Genomic DNA, 24,561 nt, shown 5'->3' with positions numbered 1-24,561 from the left:
CGAACTCTTTGCTTCATCCTAAAACAGGAGCTCAGCCAAAGGCCAGAACAGAATGTTGAATGATCCAATATTAGAAAAAGGGTGATAATCTAAGAGTTATGATGTTTAGTCAATTACTTGATTGTGAATTAGATGTGATAACGGAAAGGGAAAAAAGGAATTTAGGGGTAGATTCATTAGCTTTACTGGAACAATGTAGGAAGATCACAAGTGCGCACAACTGGGAAATGTAAATATGATTTAGCCAAATTAGTGGAAGTAGCCGTACAGTTCCAGGAAGCAAATGCAGAAGTTCCAGGGGTTAGAAGCATCAGAGGTGGGACCTGTCAGAATAACCCTAAAGAATCTGAAGGGAAGTAGAGCATTCGGTGCCATTATAGGCCATGATGCATACTGACCGGGCTTGCACATTGTCTGATCATTCTCATGTACTCTCAAGTTTGTCCAAGCTTTCCCATCCAACGACCCCTGTGGTATCCATAAAATCTACTTGTTAAGCACCATTATTTGCTTGGAAAAAAAAAAGATTAAAGAATCATTCTTTACCTGAAGATTCCAAAATCTAATATAGGCTCTCGATCCATCCTGTCTCAAGGTGTAATAGTTGCACATAAGCTGCACCAAGTAAAAATCTCCAATGTTACTACTACCGATAAAATAGACCAGACATTTGTTGAAGGTCATGATACCAACCCGTCTACAAGTCCTCCCTTATCTTTTCTTTTACTAGCGAAAACTCTAGCCAATACATCATGACGGTATTGCAAACTTTTTTAGAATGGTTTCTGATATGACAAAACGTAAGAAGCTTGTGGGATTTATGTGTAGAGATAAAAACCTGGTGATCTTCGCCAATGTCAACCATCCACCATGAACAGTTCTTCCCATCTTCAACTCGAGGCCCAGTGAAAGATGTTCCCTAGTGCACAAAAACTCAAAATCAATAACCAATCAGAGGAGATTATAATGCAAGATTAGCATCACAAGATTGAGATTATCCTACCTGATAAGTCCTTGAGACTAGAACCTTTGGGTCAGTATGTCTCGAAGTTGGACTGCTTGCAGTAATAGTAATCCTCTGATACATGCAATTTAAGAGCATTAGGAGTCATATGAAGGAATTTCTGTTGGCTTCAAAACAGTGAATATTCCAGAAAGTGTACCTTGGCTAGAATGGGATTTACCCACTGATGTTCCCCATATGATGTGCCTGCAAAGTGCAGAACTCCATTGCTGTCCCCATCACATATGTACTGGAGCTCCTTAAAGCTAGATCGCCTATGTTGAAATCTTGCACTGCAAAAAGGTGAAGCCATGTTAGATATGATTCCCTCTGAACATGAAAACACAGAGAAAGTGAGAGTTGATGACATTGAGGTGCATGAGGACCATTCCCCCCTTTCCCACTTCCATTCTCAGCCAACGCACCCACCAAAAAGATTATAAATAAATAAATTAATTAAATTAAATAAAAAATCAGTTGCTAGATTAACCATACAAGAAACTAAAGCCATCAAGGAAAATTTGACTACTTATATTTATTAAAGCGTGCTATACATTGTGAGTCAAGATCCTAACATTTTAAGTCTTAAAGAACATTGATAACTCAGTATTGAATTTCTGGTAACCCAATGTTCTCAGGTTCAAGTCATTATCTGAGTAATCTTAGAATCCACCAGAAAATAAGTGACAATATTATTTAAGTTTCTAAGAAAATTGGCTAGAGTTTTGGTCAACTGGAGGTCTCAAGTTCAAGTCATTATCTCAGTAATCTTAGAATCTATCACAAAATAAGTGGCCGGGTCAAAGTCATAACTCATATGTGGATCAAAGGGTTGCAATAGTGATGCGGGAATTTGGAGCAAGAGGCGGCCATGGAAGCATTAGCCATGGTGAAGCCTATTTCTTCATAGTTTTCTATACCTTCATTGGAAGACAGAATAGTAGGTCATAAGGCTTAATTGTAAACTAGAACTTCCATTTTTTGATCTCTAAGTTAATAATGGAAATTTTGAGATTTTAAATCTTGTATTATCTTAGCCATATGAGGCACAGATATCTTGTTTCTAGTTGTTTGCCTAGTAATTTAGCAAATTCTATTCTACATGTTATATTCAACAGCATTTTAACCCATGAAAAAGCACCTTCTATGTTATTTCTTCATAGTTTCCAATAACATCAATGTGAAAACTTACTACTGGTCATTTTCTGGCCTTGCCAATCCAAATTCTACATAATTGATTGCCTCCTTTACCTGTAGTTGTTTCAAGAAACATAACATCAATTTCAAACTTTTCCCAGAAACAATATGCACTGAAAATAGGCAAGAACAAAAGTTCAACTCACAAGATCATCAAAAACCGGAATCTGTCTGCTAAGGCTGCTCTTCTCCAACTGCAAAATCAATTTAATAAATGGTAACAAACAAGCTAAGATTGCAATTGCTCTCTTAAACAAATTGGCTTCTAAATCTTTTGTCTTCACCTGTATCTATATCCAGGTTCAACATACCTTCTTGAGCAAGGGATATGGCAGTAATGGAAACCGTATGAATGGCAACAAATCAATGACTGAGTGAAGCCTCTCTCTGAAAAGGAGTTCAGGAGTTGAATATGTTATGAGTTCATCCACTACCTCCCACCCATGCAATTCCTTTGCTTGCATACACCACAATAAGATTGCATTGAGAACTCTTTCCTCAGACGTTACAGTCAGATCTGGATGCTGCAAAACGCATAGCTCTATTTTAAGAAATGATCCACATATGTTATATAGATTTTCCAATATGTAGTAGGAAGCAACTCCCAATGAAGAAGTGTGATTTGGCTTGGAAGCAGGAGATTTTCTATCTGAAATCCACAGTGATAAATCATATTCCTATTTAAAGGAACCAAATGGTGTCTCCAACTCCTTACAGGTACCATATTTCTATCCGAAGGTGTCTCCAACTCCTTCAGGACATCAGTTTACCAGATAGAAACCATTTCCACCCCTACAACATCATGAGAAATTAACGCCCATTCCTCTTTTTTTTTCTCTACTTTCAGTAACCAGTAATCTTCACACTCTTTAAGTTATTGGAACAGTTATAATTTCCTCAGGGAAGCAAATGTAGTTCGATTCATGGAAAACCAATCAGTGAACCTCTTGGAAAGTGAAAACCAACCTGAATAATACTGCAAAAAGTTGTCTGATCTAACAAGATGAAGTCAATGCTTGCAGTTGTGTAATAATCGAAGTGTGTTGAAAATTTCCTCAGGCATGTTTCTTCAATAAGTTTACATGACAGAACTGATGAAACCACTTGGAGAATTGGACATACTGAGTCCTGCAACAAAGTTCAAAAGTTAGCTTCAAAAGCAACAACCCAATTACTTTGCCAAAACTTTCTGCTTCGCCGTCCATTTAACTTGTGCATAATAGAGAAAGTCTTGTTGTATGACCTTCTTCCACTAGAGAACTCCGTCCCTGCATATAATATGTAGATGAGAGGTATCAATTATAATCCATTTTCATAAAAGGGTCGCTTCTTTTGTTTTCGGAAGTTCGAAACCGCAAGTCACTTCTCCGTTCTTTTAATTCTAGTCATACAACTAGTACTTTGGAATAATGACAGATCAACAATGTAACTGTGACTAAAATTGATGAACTAGAATATGTGGTAAAATAAGGATTACCATACTACCTCTGATAGGCATTCTAAAAGAGTTTTGCAGCATTCCTGATGCAAGAGAGCAACACCAAATTGATCTGCCAATAGAAGAAGCTGGAGTAACAAAGTCCCCGTGTCCATGGTATCATCTATATCGAGTTTGCCACTATACATGAATTCAAGCATAGCATTGAATGCTTGTGGCGACACATCCCTTAGGCAAACCTTTGAGGAAATGCTCTCACTCATTCCATTTGTGAACATCTGCCAATACAACCATTGCCTTCAGTAGGGATATTATTAGATCGTAAAAGAGGAAAGAGAAAAAAAAGCAAGGAAACAAACAAACTCAGACACACACATGCGCATGCACGCACAAACTAACCACAACCCCATATAGAACTCCATTACATGGAATGAGCCAACATACCAGATAGAGAGGCATAGCTACAGAGGCATGTCTTGATTACACCTATTCCAGCCATTTTTCATGTCAATAATGCTGTATAAGTATGTCATGTATATTCCCACAAGCATGGTTGTATCATCTTTAATCATGGATCAAGAGCAGTGTCCATAGCAAGGCAAGAAAAAACAAAAGGAAACATAAAATTGCTCAAGGCTTGTTGAAATGCAAATTCCCTAAAATTGCTGATTTTTGGCTAAAAAATTGCAAGGCATTTCTGTATCTTCTGATTTCTACAAACAATGTGAATAAATTTCTAGGGGGAAGAAGTAATCTTGCAAGATTCTACTAAAGGTTCGTTGATCCTATAACCCACTGAGACAAAATGCCAACTAACCATCCAATCATCCTGCATAACATGCATCTTTTTCCCTGCTTGAGAAGTTCCTAAACCCAGGAAAGACTGCAATGGTACATTTCCTACTATATACAAGGAACATGAGAGAGTCAATCTCAAAAAGCACATTACTGAGGTGGAGATATCAAGTCACCTCACCTTTGCAAATGGAGCACTCCATAAACCAAGGATAATTCTATGTGGCTGTGCAACAAGACCATGACCCTCAATGTAGATGTCCACATCACAGTACTTTCCAGTAAAATGCAATTTTTTGAGCCTCGGCATATTCACAGGGAGTCCAGATGGGAAAGATGTACAGCAATGGGGCCAAGCATTTGGATATGATATCTCAACATTCTTACCCGAGTCAAATAATTTCTTATTCAGTTTAAAACGTTCAATAATCTCTTCACACTGCTTCAGCAATGGCATCACTTCAAATTGTAAGCTCAGAGCCCTCAGGGATACAAGTTGTGACTCTGGAATCTGCATCAAGCAGACACGTGCACTGTTAGAAATTCAAGCTCTGCAACAAAGTTTAAAATGTGATAGATATTTACTAGAACAGATGATTATGTCACTGTAACTTTACCCTCAAAAGAAATGAATTATCTTATGCACAGACTAGATATAACGAATACAGTTTAAACTACTCACATCAACCATACCTAAATTTTGAGTCCTAATCATTTATCACAAAGGCAAATGCTTTGTTTCATTGCTCTAACCACAACCAATCATCAATTTGTCAGATGTCAAGATGTGTAGCACAGGTGCAATTAGAGATACTATGGACAAACATTTTCGGTTGTCTAATAAGTTGAAAAGTTCTGCTTTCAAATGATAAAAAGAAGCCATTACCATTCTTTAATATTACTTAAATTATCCATATTCAGCAAGGGTATTCACAATATCTGGAGCTGTATCTATAGCCAATTATAAGGAACGCTTAAGAATGGTTTGATATGCCCCTATTTTCTTAACTCAAAACAGGTATAACAGCTGAGGGTGGACAACATGGGATGTGAAAAAAGGATGGGGCCACCAAAAAATTACAAAAATAAAATATTCCATGAAATGACAACAATATCTGTACTGGATCATAATAATAATAATAATAATAACAACGAGAATAATGATGAGCTTTGTTCCATTTATGCTTCTAAGTAAATCCAAGTCACTCTAATGCTATTCTCAGAGGTTCTCCTATTCTTCTTTTAAAACAGAAACACCATGCTTCAACAAGTGCATCTAAATGGATCCTAGGTAATTGACAACCAACTCTCCTACCAACTAGCAACTTCCAAGGGTGATTTGCTTATCCAAGCAGTAGAAAGGACAAATGAATGAAGATAAATGAGGAATGAATGGAAAATAAAATACCTGGGTCTGGCCCGTATAGATATATTGAAGGAATGCATGAAGAACTGGGTAGGTTACCCCTGGGAGCTGGACAACCTCTTCATCTGCTGAAGTGAAAGAAAAATTACCAGATGCCCCCAAGATAACCTTGTGAGCCGGTACAGCCCTTTCCTCCAAACCAACAATGAAGAACATATCAGATAGTTCCCAACTCTCAAGAAAATTTTCGAGTCCCCATTTTTCATAGCTCACATACTCATCCTCCAAATCCTCTTCACCATCCTCCCCTCCTTCATATTCACCATAATCCACGTGCTGCCACAGGGATATATGGTTATGGGTTAATGGCAATACATTGACATTTCTATAACCCACATGTTTATCCCAACTACTTAGGCCAACATACTGAACACTACAATTGGGGTTGGAATCAAGCCACTGAAACACAAGATTCTGAAAAGGGTATCTTCCTTTGCCAATACTAATCAAACCATCATAGATACTGATCCAATAGCTCTGAAATGCCGAAGAACAACAAAGCCCGATCCCTGCCACATCAACCACAGTCTTCCCATCCACCTCAATTTTCAATCTCCGATTCCGATGACTACCAAGAATTACCGTATAGTGTGGACTGTTATCCCTTTTATAATGGTAGTGCTGACTTCCCACACTCTCCCGAAAAACCAACGTGACATCATTGTGAGCAAAAGCTTCGAATGCCACACAGCCTCGCCCAGCTTCCCGAAACCTCAGGTCCTTGCGCCAGGCACACTCAAATGGTGCCACAGTAAGAAACTTCTTCTGCTTCTTCTCAATCATCTCTCCCTATAATAACTACCTTTGTTCACTCAATTTTTCGGGCACACTAATAACCGAGAAACGCCTCCATTTATACTTCGTACAACATCACATAGCCGAAAGAAACACCGCCTTAATCTCTTTGAAGAAAAAAAACAAACACCTGTCCTCCAAAAAAAAAATCCATTCGAACCGAATCAAAGCAGTACACCAAACCATGAGAAAATAAATCACATGGAATTTCCTAATTTTGCTTGACGTATTAGCTGAGTCAACAAAAACAACAAAACAGGTTCAGAAAATCTACTCACAGCTCATTCGTCGCTGTCTGACTGAAACTCAGAAATTGCTAGAATCCCACATCACCCAACAACGACCAAACATCAATTCAAACAAGAGTTCCTATCGATCCTACGCCACATCCTTATCCTCAGTATACAACACTCCAATCAATATACGAAAAAAATATCTAACAAGAAAACCCAATTGACACCCAACAAGAAAAATCGAGAAAGAAGACAAAATGAAAACGTAATCAATAGAGACGACAACAACCAAAATATCGCAAATTGAGCAATATCCACCTCAAAAATTCAACAACTATTTGTAGAATTTATCTGGGTTGTATCCTTATTTAACTTCTTTCCGCATTATTACTGATTCAGGGGTCTCTGTCACCGAAAAACTGATCATAATTCATAACCACGAAGAGACATTTGTGAATGAATTTACAGAGATGGTGAGTGGAGAGAGAAACTTATGGTTATTGACGCAGTAAAATGAAACGTGGCCGGCAGAGCGTGGGTGTGTAGCTTTCGAACCCGAGTCTCAGGTTTCAAGGTCAATTATTTTCTTGACACGCAATATCTTCTTTCTCCTTTTATGAATATTCCTTTAAGGGGAGGTGGTGTAAATTCTGATTTTCAAAGAAATGTTATGCGCTTGCGATAAAATTTGAAACAAAGAAAATAGTTTGGAAAAATGTTAGAAAAAATATTTATAAAATTAAAATTTTCTACAAATTTATATGAAAAAAAAAAGTAAAAAATTTAAAAAATATGTATTTAAAATTTTAAAGTTTTTTAAAGATATAAGGTAAATTTATATTTTTTATAAAAATATTTTACTTTTATAAAAAAAAATTATTTTAAAAATATTTTACTTTTATTAAAAATAAAAAAAATATACATATAAAAAAAACATATGAAGTTTCTCTAATTTTTTTCAATGAAAATGCAAAAATAATAATAATAATAATAATAATAATAAAACATTATTTTTTTTTTAACTTTTTTTCTTAGACATTGAGAATCCTTTATTTCTTTCCTATTTATTTTATTCATTGGATATGCAATTGCTCTTTATGTGAATCCATACTCAAAAGTGATATCAAATTATGAGTGGAGTCAATGCCACGTAGGCCCCATGAGTCAAGAGTGGCAATGTGACTCTGCGTAGATCCCAAAGGCATGATTGTGTCCATGTCATGATGGGGTCGGCTCATCCTGTGTATAGCCTAATAGCCCCTTCACTCGATCATATATTTAGAAATTATAAAGTTTAAAAATATTTTATAATTCAAAAGTTAAATAAAATTATACGCCAATATAAAAATAAAATTCAATTTATTTTCTAAATTATTATATAATAATTAATAATTTAATTAATTAATATTTAAAATTAAATATTTTTGTAGATTCAAAGTTTTAAAGAGGTATAATAAATTAGAATTGTGTTAATAAATTAAAATAGTATTAATAAGTTGTATCGGTTAAAAGGCCTGTCAAAAAGATTATCAAGACATTGATTTGGTCGCCCATTTGTTGAAGATATATTGATAGTGAATTCATGGGGCTCTTATGGTCATGACTCAATCCATGTTTCAACTCTGTAAAGGGATATGTAATCCAAAAAGGTAATTGCATGTAACCCTATAAATAGCATAATGGATAGAATTAATAAGAAAAGACGAGGGATAGAAAAGAGAATTAGATGTTGTTTATTTTTTTACTTAATTTTAAATAGAACTTTAATACTTAATAGTGTTAAATATTATGTTGTTTGTTTTTATATTATTTTATTTTTATTAAGTATTAAAAAATAAAGAAAAACCAATATGTTTTTTTTTTATTTATAAAAAGTTACATATTTGGTTTTTTCTATTTAATAAAAAGTTTATAATAAGTCATGAAAAAGTAAAAAAAAAAAAAAAATCTAAATTATGAAAACAAATTGCTTTCAGCAAAAAGTTAAAAAAACAAATACCGCCTTAAGTGTCAATTTTTTTTTCTTTTTTTAAGTACTTTTCGTGACCATACACAGCTTTAATGTTTCAAAATTAGTTTTTGGCTAAAAGCTTCTCTGTTGTGCTGTATGAATAATGATTCTAGGTTATGTTTTCCACTTGATTTGGAGTTGCTTTATGAAAACAATATGCTTTCTTGGCTCTCAACTTGTTTTGAAAGGACTTTCCCAGCCTTGACATTCCTTTACGTGGGCTGAAGAGCCCACCGTCCATAATACACGAAAATAATATGGTTTGAACTGGGCTGAAGAGCCCAATGCCGCCCATTGTGTTATACCCAAATAGCCGGTTTGAACTGGGCTGATGACCCCAATGTATAATACCCAAATAGCAAAGATGTGTAATAATATAGTTTGGACTGGGCTGAAGAGCACAATATCGCCCAACATGTGATACCCAAATAGCCGGTTTGAACTGGCCCAAATAGCAAAGAACCATTTTTCAGCCCAGTCCCCCCACTTGTGACACCCAAATAGTATTCCTTGACATGAAAAGGAATTAAAAATTTTAACTTCCGTTGCCGGGACTTGAACCCGGGTCTTTCGGGTGAGAGCCGAATATCCTAACCAACTAGACTACAACGGAATTGATTTTTCATCATTTGACTTAATATATTTAAATTAGTTTAAATGCACTTAAAATTGTCTATATTTTAGTTTATTTCATCTCCTTAAATCGAGGAATACGCATGTTGTTTACTTATTTCGCTTATTCGGCTCGGTTTTTATTTATTTCATCAATTCGATTCCATTTTTTAATTTATTTCGTATATTCAAGTCCAAAATTTAATTTATTTCACTATTCTATGATCAAAACAAATGATACACGTTAGCCCCTCAAATAAATCAAAGGTTTTGTTTACCTAAGGCGGTCAGGCGGTGCCGAATTGGCGGATGGAAAAAAGGGGTTGAAGACGATTCCCAAGAACACATCCTCATCATCTCTTTTATTGGAGTCCCTGAATGGTCAATCCTCATCTTCTCTTCTATCGAAGACAACAGACATCGAGGAGTGTGATGTCAACCACTGAATGCGTACAAGGTTTGTTGTGTGCTACCATCATCATTCATGCCCCTAAAGCGGCAGTGCGGCACACCAATTAAGGACTTCCCTTCCTATACTCAACCCACACTTGCACTACCAACTGAGGTAAAAAATGAGTTTTTTCTTTTCTTCATTTTATCTTATGCTATCGCCAAAGACAATCAAATTGAGCTAACTTATGTCTTTAAGATAGTCTGGTTATATTTAATAATTAATTGGTTAAAAAAATGAAATAATCGCTAACTTTGTAAATCCATCTCTTCCCGTATTTTTAAAAAATAACTTAATTTTTTATGCAAAATTCCTTTATTATTTCAATAATTAATTAATTAAAAATAACAATAATAAATTCAAATTTATAAAATTGACATTTCGTATTTTTAAATTTGAAGAATAATCCAATTTTGACATAAATATTTTTCAATATTTTCATTATTTACATATGTATTTTAAAATAAAATGTTATTTTTAAAAGAAAAAAATGAGAATATTTATGTCCAAAATTGTTTTTTTTTTTTTAAAGGAAGGTTATATTTACAATTTGTTTTTTTTTTTCTCTTTCAATTGGTTATCCCTTGTTTCAATTATTTATATGTAGGTTTTAAAATGAAATGTTTTTTTTTTAATGATGACATTTAAAAAAAAATGGATGATTATATTTTCAAATTTGATGAACAAAATATGATATAGAACAAAATAAGAGAAGATAGCATATCGTATTTTTATGTTTGATGTGTAATAAGATAAGATTAATTATCTTAAATAAAAAATGAGAAAAGACAAGTGGTCTGATTATATATTATCCATCCCTTTATTTATATTCTTTTTACATGAGATAATTCAAGTAGGATATATATATTTTATGTGTTATAGTTTTTTTTACCAATTTTTTTTATATAGCTTGTTTTATAAAATAAATTTTTATAATAAGTTAAATTTTTTATTAAAAAACTAAAAAATGTTTATAATAATAAATATATATATATATATATATATATGTAATTTATTTATAAATTTTACATATCTCATTTGTGAATATTGTTAAAGGGATGGAATTTTTCATATTTTTTTACATAATAAATATTTGGATGCAATGCAGTTTTTATTTTAAATAAATATTTGATATTAAAAAATAATATACATTCTATTAATTTTTTTATTTATTTTATAAACTAAATAAAGTATAACATAGCATATTCAACTACATATATTGTGTAAAGATTTTATATCCGGTATTCAAATCATATCTCTTTTGAATAATATTTAAAAATATGCATTTTTTATTCAATATGATATGATATATTGCGAGATAATATAAAAAATAAAATAACATATCATAATTTAAATTTAGTTGTGATGAAGCATGATAAATTATCTTATTACTTATTTGATTATATGATCAATTACATGTGAGATAAGATAAATAATAAAATACATTATTTATTATTATTTATATATCCTTATATGTTAATTTTAAGATAAAATTAATTAGATATAATATGAAATAAAATGAGAACGAATGATATATCATATTCTATATTTAATCATATATTAATTTAAGTAATATTAATTTAATAACCATTTTATATTCAACTTAACGTTAAAAAATTGGAGCTAATATGCTTTTGAAATATTTTAACATAACTCATATATATATATATATATATATATATATATAATTTTATTAATTTTCATTTTATTTTTATATCATTAATCTCCAGGTATTTATTTAAAAAAAAAAATTTTTGCTATAATATCTTCTATTGAAAGAAGTTCATGCGACTCGTAAGTCGTAACCAACACAAGAAGGCCTGTAGTATTCCACTGGGTTTCACGAGGAAAGCGCCATTCGCTTTAAACCGAGCCCACCATGGATTTTTGACTAACAAAGCGGCTGCCAACCGACCAAATGTACTTTCCGCTGATTTGTCGATGTAGCATTTAGCAACGTCTCCGAACGGTGACCATGTTATATCTGATTATTTAAAGAAAAAAAAAAACATAGTTAATGGGCCCACAAGTGAATCTTGTTGTGGCCAACGTTGTTTTGTGGCCCAGCCCAATCTTGTCTCTCTCTCTCCCTCGTAAAACTCCAAAACCACCTCTTCGAGATTGTTCGGGACGCTTGTGGCTGTAGCACACGCTTCAAGGTGTTAGTACACGTGGCGGATTTTAACAGGCACAAGTCACACTCTCGCCATTAAGCGGCTGTGACGATTTGAAGAAAAACTACAAAACCGTGTGCTTCAAGGTGTTAGTACACGTGGCGGATTTTAACAGGAACAAGTCACACTCTCGCCATTAAGCGGCTGTGACGATTTGAAGAAAAACTACAAAACCAGGATAAGGAATCGCGAATTCATGACGTTCCCACATATTTTCATGATTTTTTCTATAAAAAAAAATCGATGAACGGAGATAATGTCCCGATTTAAATTCATTTTCATATTCATAGGACACAATTGAGTACATTACAAAAATGATTTTCTTTTTTAAAAAGCATAAAATTTGTGAATATTTTTATAATTAAAAAAAAAATGATTTTGTATTTTTTTATATAAAATTATTTTCTAAATTAAAAAAATATCTATATTTTTATTTCTAACATTTAACTAAAAAAATTCAATTGAATATCATAAATTAGAAAAATTGAAAATAGTTATAATTAGTAATAATAAAATTACTATATAATTTTATAAATGTAGAAAAAGCCACGTTTACACAGTGATCAAAGATAAGGCAGTTGAGGCCGGGGCGAGACGTAAGAGCGTATATATAGAGAGATAAATTTGGGTTTTGAAGGCGCAGAAGTGTTGCACTGTACCGCATCGTACCAGACTCTTTCTCCAGGTCGCCTTCGGCTCTTCGCCTCTCTCTATTTCCGGCGATGGATCCGTACAAGGTTTCGATCTCATCATTTTTTTTTCCTTTTTTCTTTTTCAATGATTTTTATTGTATTTGTGTTTGATTTATCGTCCGTTTGATATTTTCTGGTTTGATTTTAATTTTGGAAAATAAAAACAAAAATTCATCTAATTTTTTGGTACTTCTTCATCGATCTTCTTCTTCTTTTTTGGTGTTACATTTACCGGAGTTTTCTTAGTGATGTGGGTGGGAAAGCGTGATGCGTTTGGTCGCCGGGAAATGAGAGGAAAATGGAATAAAATTTGGAACCGGTTAAGTTTTTGTGGTTTTACTTGCGGAGAAAACGAGAAAAATGGAATTTTGTTTTTTAGGTACTTGGAAGTGGAATAAGATTGGTTTCCTTTTGGTCAAACAGAAAACAATCAAAATATATTGGAGTTGGGCTAGTGCTTGGGTCAAATTTTGTTTTTTAGGAACTAGGAAGCAGAATAAGATTGTTTTCCTTTGTTATCTGGATTTTTTTCTCGGTCACCGAACAGGCCTTGTAGTTACGACTGTGGATTTCGGTTTTCTGTCTTGGATTCTGGCTATTGTTGTCGTAATGATTCTCGTTCTGGGGTTAATTATTTTTTCTTGATTTGATGCAGTACCGCCCTTCGAGTGCTTACAACTCCCCCTTCTGGACCACCAATTCCGGTGCTCCTGTCTGGAACAATAACTCATCCTTGACTGTTGGACCAAGAGGTATTTGATTACTACTTGTTATATATATATATATGTAATTCATATGGTTTTTATCAGTATTGTTCATCTATATTAAGCTTATATAGGCGTGATTCTTCTTTCTACTGGGGAATGTACTCCGTTAGTGAAATTGATTTTCTTTTTTCATTAATTCAAACTCTGCACTCTTTGTTTGGGTCTGTTTTATTAGGTCTGAGAGACTGCTGATTAAGTAAAAATTTTGCTTACTGAATTGTCCCAATCTAACCATTAGTTATACAGTTTTTTATTTTGGAGTACCTTTTTTCCCTTCTCAATAAAATTCTGAATTTATGCCCGGGAATAAAATGAGAATCCCTGTTCATTATGAAAGACTTGGCAGATTTCTTCCCAAATTTCATCAATGGTACTTTTTCTTCATGCTGCCATGGATTGTATTCAAACATTTTTGTGCAATTTTCAAATGACTGTTTCTTAGCAAGGTGTTTCTGATTATCATTACGAATAGGAAAGTTATAATGCGTCAGCTGAAGCTAGGGTCTGGGGCTTTGTTCTGTGATGTGGTTGTAATCATGGCTTAAAAATTAATAGAGATTTCTGGAGCTATGTTCATTGGTTTGAATTCTGCTCTTTGACAGGTCCAATTCTCCTAGAGGATTATCACCTGGTGGAGAAACTTGCCAATTTTGATCGGGAGCGGATCCCAGAACGTGTTGTGCATGCCAGGGGAGCCAGTGCCAAGGGTTTCTTTGAGACCACCCATGATATTTCTAACCTTACATGTGCTGATTTCCTTCGAGCCCCAGGGGTCCAGACACCTGTCATTTTACGTTTCTCCACAGTTATTCATGAGCGTGGCAGCCCTGAAACCCTGAGGGATCCTCGAGGTTTTGCAGTGAAGTTTTACACCAGAGAGGTGAGGATTTGTCTAATTGTTGCTTTCTTTTATTTTAGTTATTGGATGATAGGATATTCTTTTGATATTGCCAAGTGATAATAGAGATTATTTTGACAGCCACTAATTTGATGGATACACCAAGACTCACTGAAACAATGATGTGCAAGACCTTGCCTTTTGCATTCCCCAATTGTTAATACCCATGCCAAAAATTTTAGGTTTTACAGAAATTTCTAGAAGGAAAATTTAAGCCTGTGCAAGTGATGAAGTTACCACAACTTATAGGACCATAACAGTTTTAAAGCTCTATATGTGGAGCTGCTGCAATTGGCTGGTCTTATCAGTCAAAAATTGGAATTTATTCTGTTGTTGACTGATGGGCTTTGCATTGCATGTGGGAATGGCTTAAGTTAGCACCGCTGACCAACCTTGAGGAGCTCTTTCTCATATTAAAAAGGTATTTTAGATGGCTGCAAAAGCACACTTTTGCAGGTTATTGGAGAGCTTTCTATTTTCATGTATGGGATATTGTGTCCTAGAAACACAAGTGTGTGAATACATGTGAAACATTTCAAGATCAGTTTTATGTTCAAACATTTTTCCATAACTAATAGTTGCTTTTTGGTAAACAATTGGTTTTGTGTTACTCTATGAAATTTCCAGATTGTTTGAGCTTATAAGATTTATACTCCCTCTATATACTCACTTTGTACCGTTTTTTGTGGACACAGGGTAACTTTGATCTAGTGGGAAACAATTTCCCTGTCTTTTTTATCCGTGATGGAATGAAATTCCCAGACATGGTCCATGCTCTGAAACCCAATCCTAAGTCCCACATCCAGGAGAACTGGAGGATTGTTGATTTCTTCTCCCACCACCCAGAAAGCCTGCACATGTTCTCATTCCTCTTCGATGATGTAGGTATTCCACAGGATTACAGGCACATGGAAGGATCTGGTGTGAACACCTATACTCTGATCAACAAGGCTGGAAAAGCACATTATGTGAAATTTCACTGGAAACCCACTTGTGGGGTTAAGTGTCTGTTGGAAGAAGAGGCAATCAGGGTTGGAGGAAGCAACCACAGCCATGCCACTCAGGATCTCTATGACTCCATTGCAGCTGGGAACTATCCTGAGTGGAAACTTTTCATCCAAACAATTGATCCTGATCATGAAGACAAATTTGACTTTGACCCACTTGATGTCACCAAGACCTGGCCTGAGGACATACTACCCCTGCAACCAGTCGGTCGCCTGGTCTTGAACAGGAACATTGACAACTTCTTTGCTGAAAATGAACAGCTTGCATTTTGCCCTGCTATTGTGGTTCCTGGTGTCTACTATTCAGATGACAAGTTGCTACAAACTCGGATCTTCTCCTATTCTGATACTCAGAGGCACCGCCTTGGACCAAACTATCTGCAGCTCCCGGCTAATGCCCCCAAGTGTGCTCATCATAACAATCATCATGAAGGTTTCATGAATTTCATGCACAGGGATGAGGAGGTACTTTATTATTTTTTACTCTCTATGGGCAAAAAGCTGGTGTTTGCATTTTTTTACTCTCTCTATTCCTTGAAGTCTGAGTGATAATGCTATTTGCAGGTCAATTACTTCCCTTCAAGGTATGATCCTGTTCGTCATGCTGAGAGGTACCCCATTCCTCCTGCTATCTTGACTGGAAGGCGTGAAAAGGTCAGGCTCTCTAATTCCTTGGTTAAGTTTAAATTTCATGTGGAATTTTAACTCAATAAACAATATACCAGTATTGGGTTCAAACTCATTCAATTTTATGAACCCAGTGCATTTATTAGTTTGGAATAGGATAATTTCATGGTCGTGTGGTGACATCTAAAGTTGTGGTGGTGAGTGTTATGTGGTTATATTAACTTGGTGGGGATTGTGTTGGCGTGAGCTGGTGAGGATAGTTGGTGGATTGAAGGCAAAAGGCCTACATTGGGTGTGGGAGCCACCCTCCCCTCCACATTGATTAAACCCGTAAGGCATCTACTTAAAAGTGAAGGTTGGTCATGCATAATTCTCCCACTCTTTCTAATGTGGCAGAAATTATTAGCTTACTTGGTGTGGAGTTGTGACGGTTTCCACATCCTAGACACTTTGGAAAGAATAAATTTCTTTTTAAAACAGATAATGCTTTCCTTCAACTAAAATACACTTTTTTCTTTGTTTGGGTTCTTAAAAAAAAGCAGGTCTAATTTTTAAATTCCTGCCAAACATGATATTATTTGCCTTGCTTGCCTTTTGCTTTTAGAAAGAAAAGTAAGACAATTAAGGCACCCTCTATATATTTTGGGTCCATTTTGGATTTTACTGGTTGAATGAATTGATTAAGAAATAAACTTGAAAAAAAATATATATGCAAGTGTCTGTTAACATTTATTTAGACAAAGACTATTGGATAATGCAGTGCATCATTCCAAAGGAGAACAACTTCAAGCAGCCAGGAGAGAGATACCGGTCCTTTGCGCCAGACAGGTAACTGCAGCTCCTCCATTGTTTTTATAACTAAATGATCGTCTAATCCATAACATGAGTTTCATCTATCTGTACCATTTATCAAAATTTTCCCAGGCAAGAGAGATTCATCCAGCGCTGGGTTGATGCTTTATCTGATCCACGCGTCACCTATGAGATCCGCAGCATCTGGATCTCCTACTGGTCTCAGGTCAGACCTCTTTCTCTTGCAAAGTTTCTTGAACCTTTCTCTAGTAACATAACTCCTTCTGTGTCAAATCAAGTACTAATGTCATTGCTCCAAACTTCAGGCTGACAAGTCTCTGGGTCAGAAACTAGCATCTCGTCTCAACGTGAGGCCAAGCATTTGAAATGCAGCTGGATGTTTTGAGTTACAGAGAGCAAGCCAACAATATCAAATGTGGAGCAGAAGGTACTTGGTTGGAAGCATAAACCTTTTATCAATCGTTTGATTACTGTGGTATATTGATTTCATAATATACTAAACAAACTCACTAGACATGTGACTCTTCAAACTGATGTTTTGATCTTAATAAAGTGAGGATTTATGTGCAAATGATATGATGATACCAGGTTTTTTCGGCTTTTCTGCCCTTATTTTCATTTTGTTTGCATCCAACTTTGGCTGCATCCGTACGAATAGTAATAGGGTCACGGTGAATCCTATGGTTAAGCAGCATCTTCCCATCAGAAGTGCTTCATAATCCTATGGTTAAGTTGCATCTTCCCATCGAAAGTGCTTCAAATTGCTTAGAATAACGAGTACGTTTGATAGTCCTTTTATTCAAATATTTTTAGTGAACCAAATATTTGTAGTAAAAAAAAAACACACATGGATTTTAAAGGAAGTTTTTATTAAATTGAATTTGCGAAAGAGCTTTTATTTTTTGGTCAGATGATTTTAATACAATTCAAATGAATACCCTATGCGTCATAATTACAATAATTTATGACAAAATTCATATTACAATGCAAAAATTTACATTACAAAGAAATTAATAGATATATAGAATAAATATAGTCATGTATGTAAATTATCATTGACAGGATTTTATCTATTTTCTATTTTCTAAATAATAAATCATGATAAAACCAAAATTATGAAGAAAAAAAAAACTACTTAAAATCAATCTATGACAACGATTTTTCCAGGCCACTCTGTTTTTTCCTACCCTAGCTGTCTCACTCAAAAGCCATCTTTGTCACAATAATCTGATTTTTTTAGCATAATAGGGGACAGATAGATGGAAACTGGAAAGCAGGTTTAGGGACATGGTGGTCCAGATGACATGATTTGGGGTGGGTTGGGAAGCATCATTGAAGGGGCCAAGCTGCCCCAACTGAGGGAATGTTTTCCAAATCATCTAAAAGTGGATTGTGGATGATTTGGAAAACATTCCCTAAGGGAATGTTTTATACTAATATAATAAGTAATATTCTGTGTGCCCTCTGTGCTTCCCAGCCGTGGTACCTCTGTACCTCCCATACCCCTAAAATATTTCCTTTTTAGGAAGGCAGCCATGGCCCATGACTATATTAATTTGCCCTAAATTACAAAATCCACTCCTGTCACCCTCACGATCTAATTAGCCCCGAAACCTTTTTATGTTTTTTTTTTATTTAAAAAAAAGGGAAATATAGATGGGATCAATTTTTGATGATATGGAACTTCTAATTTGGATTTGATTAAACAAATAATGAAATTTAAAGTTCATTTAACAATTATTCTAGAAAGTGTTTTTAGGTTTAAAAGTGGTTTTAAAAAAAATTAGATATTTGATAAAATACAAGTCATTTTTAAATATCTAAAAAAATCACTTATAATTTTAAAAAATCATTTTATAATATTTTTTTAATAAATAATTTTTTTAAGAGTGCGTTTGATAATGATTATAGGAAATATTTTTAATATTTGAAAAATTTTATTTTTAAGTATTAGAAAAGCTAAAAACGTTTTTTAATCGCTGTCAAATATATTCTAAAAACATCTTTAGAGAAAATACTTTCACAAAAATATTTTAAATAAAAATATTGTCAAAAACATTCTCAAATTTTTGAATTAAGATATAAATAAATAAAACCAAGACGATAAATTGAGATTATAGTTTAAAATAATAAAAGCATTTACAAAGTAATGAGACGATAAATACAAAGTAATGCAATTGAAATGAAATTTAGATATACACGTGACATTCTTTTTTATTGATGATGCATTTTTATATGATATTAAAAAATGTATCATTTATAAACCCTTTTTAAAGTGGTGTTGATCCTAGGTCATATCTAAATACCTGATAATTTATTTGGTTAAAGCTTTGAATAGATGACGAAATCCATGAATGAGACATGATATTTCATTAAATTTCATGATGCCTAAATACTAGTCATGTGGGAATTTGAGTGAAATTGGATTTATCCCATATCCATGAGAAAAGGGGTGTAAAATACATCCGTTGGGATTCTTTAGAATTAGTGCCCAAGGTTTTTGAATCAGATGCCATTAGTCAGAGCCCTCCATTTTCTTTCCATAATCATCCATGACCACATTGAAAAACAAGATCCATCAACTAATATGCATCCTCCACTTGCCCAAACTGGTGGAAAATCATTAGTCCGATTCCGGGTCTTTGATTCTTTCCCTCTACCACTTATACTGCGAATTTTTATAATTTGGCAATTTTCATTGTCACCATTCAATTACTTTTTTTTTTTCATCCAAACGGACCCGCCACATGATTTCATATCACATGTTTTAGAAATTGGATTTTGACTTTTATTAAATAAAGGTTCTTGGTGGGCATGACCCAGTCGCAAGATTGAATTTTTGTAACCCAATGACGTAATTGAAATAGATTGCATCCTTCGTAATTATGAACCTTTCTATTAGTATACAAACTCTTTCGTTAATCTGGGAAGATTAAAGGGAGAATTATGTTTTGGGGGTAGATGGGCCCTCAAATTAATAAAAGATCCATGTAACTCTTCAAATTGAGCCCAAGACCTAATGAAAATATGGAAATTGAGTTGAAGGATATCATCCTTCAGTATTTCAAAAAATGCCCTTTGTTGATTTTGAGAAAAAAATTAATATTTTTGAAAAATAATTTTATTTAATTTAATATTTTTTATTTAATTTAATATTTAAAAAAAATATTTTTATGTAATTTAATATTTTTTTAAATACTTTAATTTAATTTAATATTTTCGAAAAAAATTTTAATTTAATATTTTTGAAAAAAAATTATTTAATTTAATATTTTTTAAAACTACTTTTATTTAATTTAGTATTTTTGAAAAAAAAATTATTGAAAAAAAATTATTTAACTTAATTTTATAAAATATTTTATATGTGTTCTTAAAGGGTATATTTATCTGTTACTATTTCATATCCTTCAACTCAATTTGAAAAGTTATATGGAACTTTTGTTAATTTGAGGTTCCATATACCCCAAAAATAATTCCCCCGTGATTAAAAGTATTAAATAGTTTAAGGTATTACGAAGGATGCAAGCTATTAAACAGGGGTGGCTGGCGAGTTCTAACAACTAATGGCCAACCTTTCTCGCTCGATCCCAGCTGCCCGAGGCTTGCAAGGTATAGACACATTTCTGTGAACTATCAGTTCTCAGCTGAGGAGGATTCCATTGAATTGGCTGGACTGCCCCGGCAGGTTTTTTTGGGTAAGGTTCCTGAGCGGACTCCTGATGTTTTCTTCTTTAGAAGTACTGAGGAGTACCCAAGAGTCGACTATGCTCAACATTTTGATGTCCGTGGAACTCTTGCACTCCCAGTTTTTGAACAAGGCAGTCAGACATGCTTGGGTGTTATTGAGGTTGTGATGACCACTGAAATGTAACTATCGTCCTGAGCTTGAAAGCGTCTGCAAAGCACTTGAGGTTTGTTTCTGTTGATCGTACTCAGAATTTCATTATTTCTGTTTGATTCCCCACTTTCCTCTTGGATTTGAAGTTTTGTTTTTGAGAATGTGAAGTGCTTGGAGAATTGCCTTTTATTTTGGTATGAACATTGACTTGACAAGGTGAAAGGTATTGTCATTCTGCAAAAGAAACAGTCTAGTTTTTTGTATGGCTAACCATATAATTCAAAGGATCCATGATTGTCTCGTGAACAATATTTTGGGTCATTCCATCTCCATATTGTCAATTTCTTGCCTACTTTTTGGGTTATGTAATTTCCTTGTTCTTTTTTCTTTTTATTGCTTAGATTGGAGCTTACTCTAGGTGGCTCTGACTTGAACTGCTACAGTCATGTAGCCATGCCCTTGATCATGTGTATTTGCTGCAGATGGGAATGGAATGCTTGTCCATTGAGCTTTCTTAAGGTATAACAATTCCAAATTTAGGCTTGAAGAGAGGCTTCTTCTTTCATGGTCTTGTTTTCACACAAGGAATTGAAAATCATATTTTTTTCATGCTGATAAAGCCCACTTTGGTCTTCAGTTCACATCTTTAGGTCTATAGCCTGGTTGTTTTTCTCTGCAGCTGAATATTGAAAGCTTACCTTGGCTTTTATGGTTATTGATTTTAAAATAATACTGTATACACAACCATCATTATAGCTACTGGAAGACAGTTGAACATCTAGAACATTCGACAACATAGACTTGTATTTGGGATTTCCATAGATGAACGATTCGAACTTCTCTGAAATTAGAAATTATAGTAAAGAAAATTTTGATTATTGAAGATATTAACTTAAGCAAATAAATTTATTTCCATACATGTGATTGCTGTGAAAGAAGAAAAGTAAAATTGCATTAGATACAATTATAGGCTTGATCTTCATCCATTCTTGCCCTTCACTATCAGAAAGTTTTTGGCCTCCTTCCAGCGAAGGTTCAAATCAAGGAAATTTCAGGCATTTGAAGCCCTAATTTTATTTTATTTTTAAATTTTTGGAACGGGAAAAGAAATTTTCTGGTCCCTCGTGTTCAGAATTTCCATTTTTAATTGTTTCTATTCAGGTTGTTACGCTTTCTCCTATCTTTCGTTGCAAATAGTGTAAGAATTAACACTGATATTATTTAGATGAAGTACCATTACACTCCTTCAAATTTTTTCTTTTATTTTTTCCCCAGATTTAGGTTATGCTTTTGCTTATGCAATTAATGAGGATAAGGGAAACACATGTCTTGATGTTCTAATAATTTTGTTTACTCATAGGCTGTTGATCTACGGAGTTCTTAAGTTCTGAGCACACAGAATGTAAAGGCAATTGGATGATAGTTGCAAAAGAAAATTGGTCAATAAAAAGTTTTAATTTCCTTATCGAGATTATGATTAGGGTTTTTTTCCGTTAAATCAGGCATGCAACGAGTTCTACCAAGCTGCATTACCCGAAATTCTAGAGGTCTTGACATCTGCCTGTGGAACACATGAACTGCCTTTGGCTCAAACTTGGGTCCCATGCATCCAACAAGGTAAAGGGGGTTCCCGGCACACTGATGAGAACTATGCCACTGTGGATTCTGCTTACTGTGTAGCTGATCCCCGTACCCAAGGGTTTCTCGAGGCTTGCTCTGGGCACCACCTACTGAAAGGTCAAGGCGTTGCTGGAAGAGCATTCACAACTAATGAACCGTACTTCTCAGCAGACATAGCCTCCTTTAGCAAGACTCAGTAACCTCCCTCTCATCATGCGAGGATGTTTGGACTATGTGCTGCTGTTGCAATACGCCTGCGGAGTATTCATGTTCCTTCATCTGACTTTGTCTTGGAGTTCTTCTTACCTGTAGACTGCAGGGATGCTGAAGAACAGAAGAGGATGCTTTGTTCATTGTCCATCATCATACAGAAGGTTTGCCCGAGCCTAAGGGTTGTCACAGACAAAGAGCTGGAGGAAACTCCTTCCCTGGTTAGTGAACTGACAGTCCTCTCAGATGGTAGTCCCGCCAGGGATGAAACAGAGAAGCTGCAACATACACCCACTGAAAAATGTTCCCAAGAACAGTCATCCTGGACAGCCTGTCTCAAGGAGGCCCAACAGAGTAGCAGTATTACCCCGCCATTCCAAAAGGAAAAAGTGAGGGAGAGGTTGAGTGAGAGGTACCCCATTCCTCCTGCTTTCTGCACTGGTAGGCATGGAAAGGTCAGGCCCTCTAATTCCTTAGCGTTAAGTTTAAATTTGATGTAGAATTTTAACTCAATAAACAATAAACCAGTATTGGGTTCAAACTCATTCGATTTTATGAACCCAGTGCATTTATTAGTTTGGAATAGGATAATGTTCATGGTTGTGTGGTGACATCTAAAGTGGTGGCGGTGAGTGTTATGTGGTTATATCAACTTGGTGGGGGTTGTGTTGGCGTCAGCTGGTGAGGATAGTTGGTGGATTGAAGGCAAAAGGTCTGCATTGGGTGTGGGAGCCACCTCACCTCCACATTGATTAAACCGGTTAGGCATCTTGCCACATTTGATCTACTTAAAAGTGATATCATGCATAATCCTCCCACTCTTTCTAATGTGGCAGAAATTATCAGCTTACTTGGTGTGGAGTTGTGACAGTTTCCACATCCTAGACACACTTGGAAATAATAAATTGCTTTTTAAAACAAATAATGCTTTCCCTCAACTGCAATACACCTTTTTCTTTGTTTGGGTTCTTAAAAAAAAGGTAGTTTTAATATTTAAATTCCTGCTAAACATGATATTATTTGCCTTTTGCTTTTAGAAATTAAGAAAAGTAAGAGGGCGCCTTTTGGGTCCATTTTGAATTTTACTAGTAGAACGAATTGATTAAAAAATAAACTTGAAAAAAATATATACGCAAGTGTCTGTTAACATATATTTAGACAAAGGCTATTGGATAATGCAGTGCATCATTCCAAAGGAGAACAACTTCAAGCAGCCTCCTAGCAAGGAGGAAAATGTCGGGATATATCGGCGATATATCGCCGATATATCGTGTATCGGGAGGGGTCGACACGATATTTCGTGAAGAAAAATCGGAGGAGAGATATTTCCGTAAATATCGCCAAAATATCGGCGATATATCAGTTCTGGGAGATATATCAGAGATATTTTGAAAAAATCGCCTCTGGTGACAAAATATCGGTGCAACATGATTTTTTTGTGATATTTCCCCTCCTTTATGCAACATGATCTGACTGCCCAAATCACATCCGTGTTGATCCAACGGCCTAGATGTGATTCCAATGGTAATATGGCAATCCAACGGCCAGATTGCTCCCAGATTTTGATCCAACGGCCAAAATTGATTTTCAATGGTAAATTAATGTTCCAACGACTATTTTGGCTCAAATTTCTTCTATAAATAGCCCAAATTTCATCTATTTCATCCATTTTTTCTTTCATTCTTCATTTGCTCTCTCATTACTCCAATTTTTATTAAAGTTGCTCAATTATTTAATCATTTTGAGGTATATTTAATTTAAATTGTAATTAATTTTGTTTGCAATTGTAATTAGCTCATGTATTTTCAATTAATTAGTATGTTTGCAATATGGATGATTTAATGTTATTTTTACATTCAATTGTAATTAATTTTTATATTTTTATTGAATTAACTTAGGTTAATTTGATTATTTAATTATAAATTGATATGTTTATTTTAGATTATTATTTGTG

At 34.4% G+C, this 24,561-nt stretch overlaps 3 protein-coding genes and 1 non-coding gene across 5 annotated transcripts; 2 read left to right on the top strand and 2 right to left on the bottom strand.

Moving 5' to 3' along the window:
* Positions 1 to 143: 143 nt before the first annotated feature.
* On the bottom strand, positions 144 to 7,394 carry LOC100249666 (BTB/POZ domain-containing protein At2g30600). Its single transcript, XM_002270639.5, has 13 exons — positions 6,933 to 7,394; positions 5,842 to 6,784; positions 4,615 to 4,944; positions 3,686 to 3,916; positions 3,167 to 3,328; positions 2,512 to 2,724; positions 2,347 to 2,394; positions 2,196 to 2,254; positions 1,164 to 1,296; positions 1,004 to 1,078; positions 839 to 919; positions 547 to 615; positions 144 to 468 (listed from the first exon to the last, which is right to left on the bottom strand). Exons 2-13 carry the CDS (start codon positions 6,640 to 6,642, stop codon positions 250 to 252), a joined length of 2,421 nt encoding a protein of 806 aa, XP_002270675.1. The 5' UTR covers positions 6,643 to 6,784; positions 6,933 to 7,394; the 3' UTR covers positions 144 to 249.
* A 2,044-nt stretch (positions 7,395 to 9,438) lies between these two features.
* TRNAE-CUC (transfer RNA glutamic acid (anticodon CUC)) lies at positions 9,439 to 9,511 on the bottom strand. Its single transcript has one exon. It is a non-coding gene; the product is annotated as a tRNA-Glu (tRNA).
* Positions 9,512 to 12,605: 3,094 nt separating this feature from the next.
* LOC100244516 (catalase isozyme 1) lies at positions 12,606 to 17,510 on the top strand. Of its 2 annotated transcripts, XM_010665664.3 has the most exons (8): positions 12,606 to 12,872; positions 13,483 to 13,579; positions 14,197 to 14,474; positions 15,188 to 15,964; positions 16,064 to 16,153; positions 16,887 to 16,954; positions 17,051 to 17,144; positions 17,245 to 17,510. In XM_010665664.3, the coding sequence occupies exons 1-8, from the start codon at positions 12,858 to 12,860 to the stop codon at positions 17,302 to 17,304; spliced, it is 1,479 nt and encodes a 492-aa protein (XP_010663966.1). In that variant the 5' UTR covers positions 12,606 to 12,857; the 3' UTR covers positions 17,305 to 17,510. The 2 variants fall into 2 exon arrangements, with proteins under 2 accessions (XP_010663966.1, XP_059590679.1); XM_059734696.1 differs by having other exon boundaries at positions 12,702 to 12,872; positions 17,051 to 17,510.
* Positions 17,511 to 20,401: 2,891 nt separating this feature from the next.
* Positions 20,402 to 24,008, top strand: LOC100258191 (protein NLP4-like). The gene is made up of 2 exons (XM_010665668.3): positions 20,402 to 20,850; positions 22,280 to 24,008. Exon 2 carries the CDS (start codon positions 22,619 to 22,621, stop codon positions 23,105 to 23,107), a length of 489 nt encoding a protein of 162 aa, XP_010663970.1. The 5' UTR covers positions 20,402 to 20,850; positions 22,280 to 22,618; the 3' UTR covers positions 23,108 to 24,008.
* The last annotated feature ends 553 nt before the right edge of the window (positions 24,009 to 24,561 follow it).

Source organism: Vitis vinifera, chromosome 18 (assembly GCF_030704535.1).
Source record: "Vitis vinifera cultivar Pinot Noir 40024 chromosome 18, ASM3070453v1".
Classification (NCBI taxonomy): Eukaryota; Viridiplantae; Streptophyta; class Magnoliopsida; order Vitales; family Vitaceae; genus Vitis; species Vitis vinifera.
Note: the sequence above shows the minus strand (reverse complement) of the source record. Positions and strands in the feature narration are given on the sequence as shown.

Excerpts from the sequence above, each read along its gene's own strand:
- LOC100244516 (XM_059734696.1), top strand. Across the intron at positions 15,965-16,063 it reads TCATGCACAGGGATGAGGAG|GTCAATTACTTCCCTTCAAG; the intron begins GTACTTTATTAT and ends TGCTATTTGCAG. Across the intron at positions 16,154-16,886 it reads TGACTGGAAGGCGTGAAAAG|TGCATCATTCCAAAGGAGAA; the intron begins GTCAGGCTCTCT and ends TGGATAATGCAG.
- LOC100249666 (XM_002270639.5), bottom strand. The coding sequence starts at position 6,642 with ATGATTGAGAAGAAGCAGAAGAAGTTTCTTACTGTGGCACCATTTGAG. Across the intron at positions 3,329-3,685 it reads TTTTAGAATGCCTATCAGAG|GACTCAGTATGTCCAATTCT; the intron begins GTAGTATGGTAA and ends ACTTTGTTGCAG. Across the intron at positions 2,725-3,166 it reads CTTTTTGCAGTATTATTCAG|CATCCAGATCTGACTGTAAC; the intron begins GTTGGTTTTCAC and ends TGCGTTTTGCAG.
- LOC100258191 (XM_010665668.3), top strand. The coding sequence starts at position 22,619 with ATGTTTGGACTATGTGCTGCTGTTGCAATACGCCTGCGGAGTATTCAT.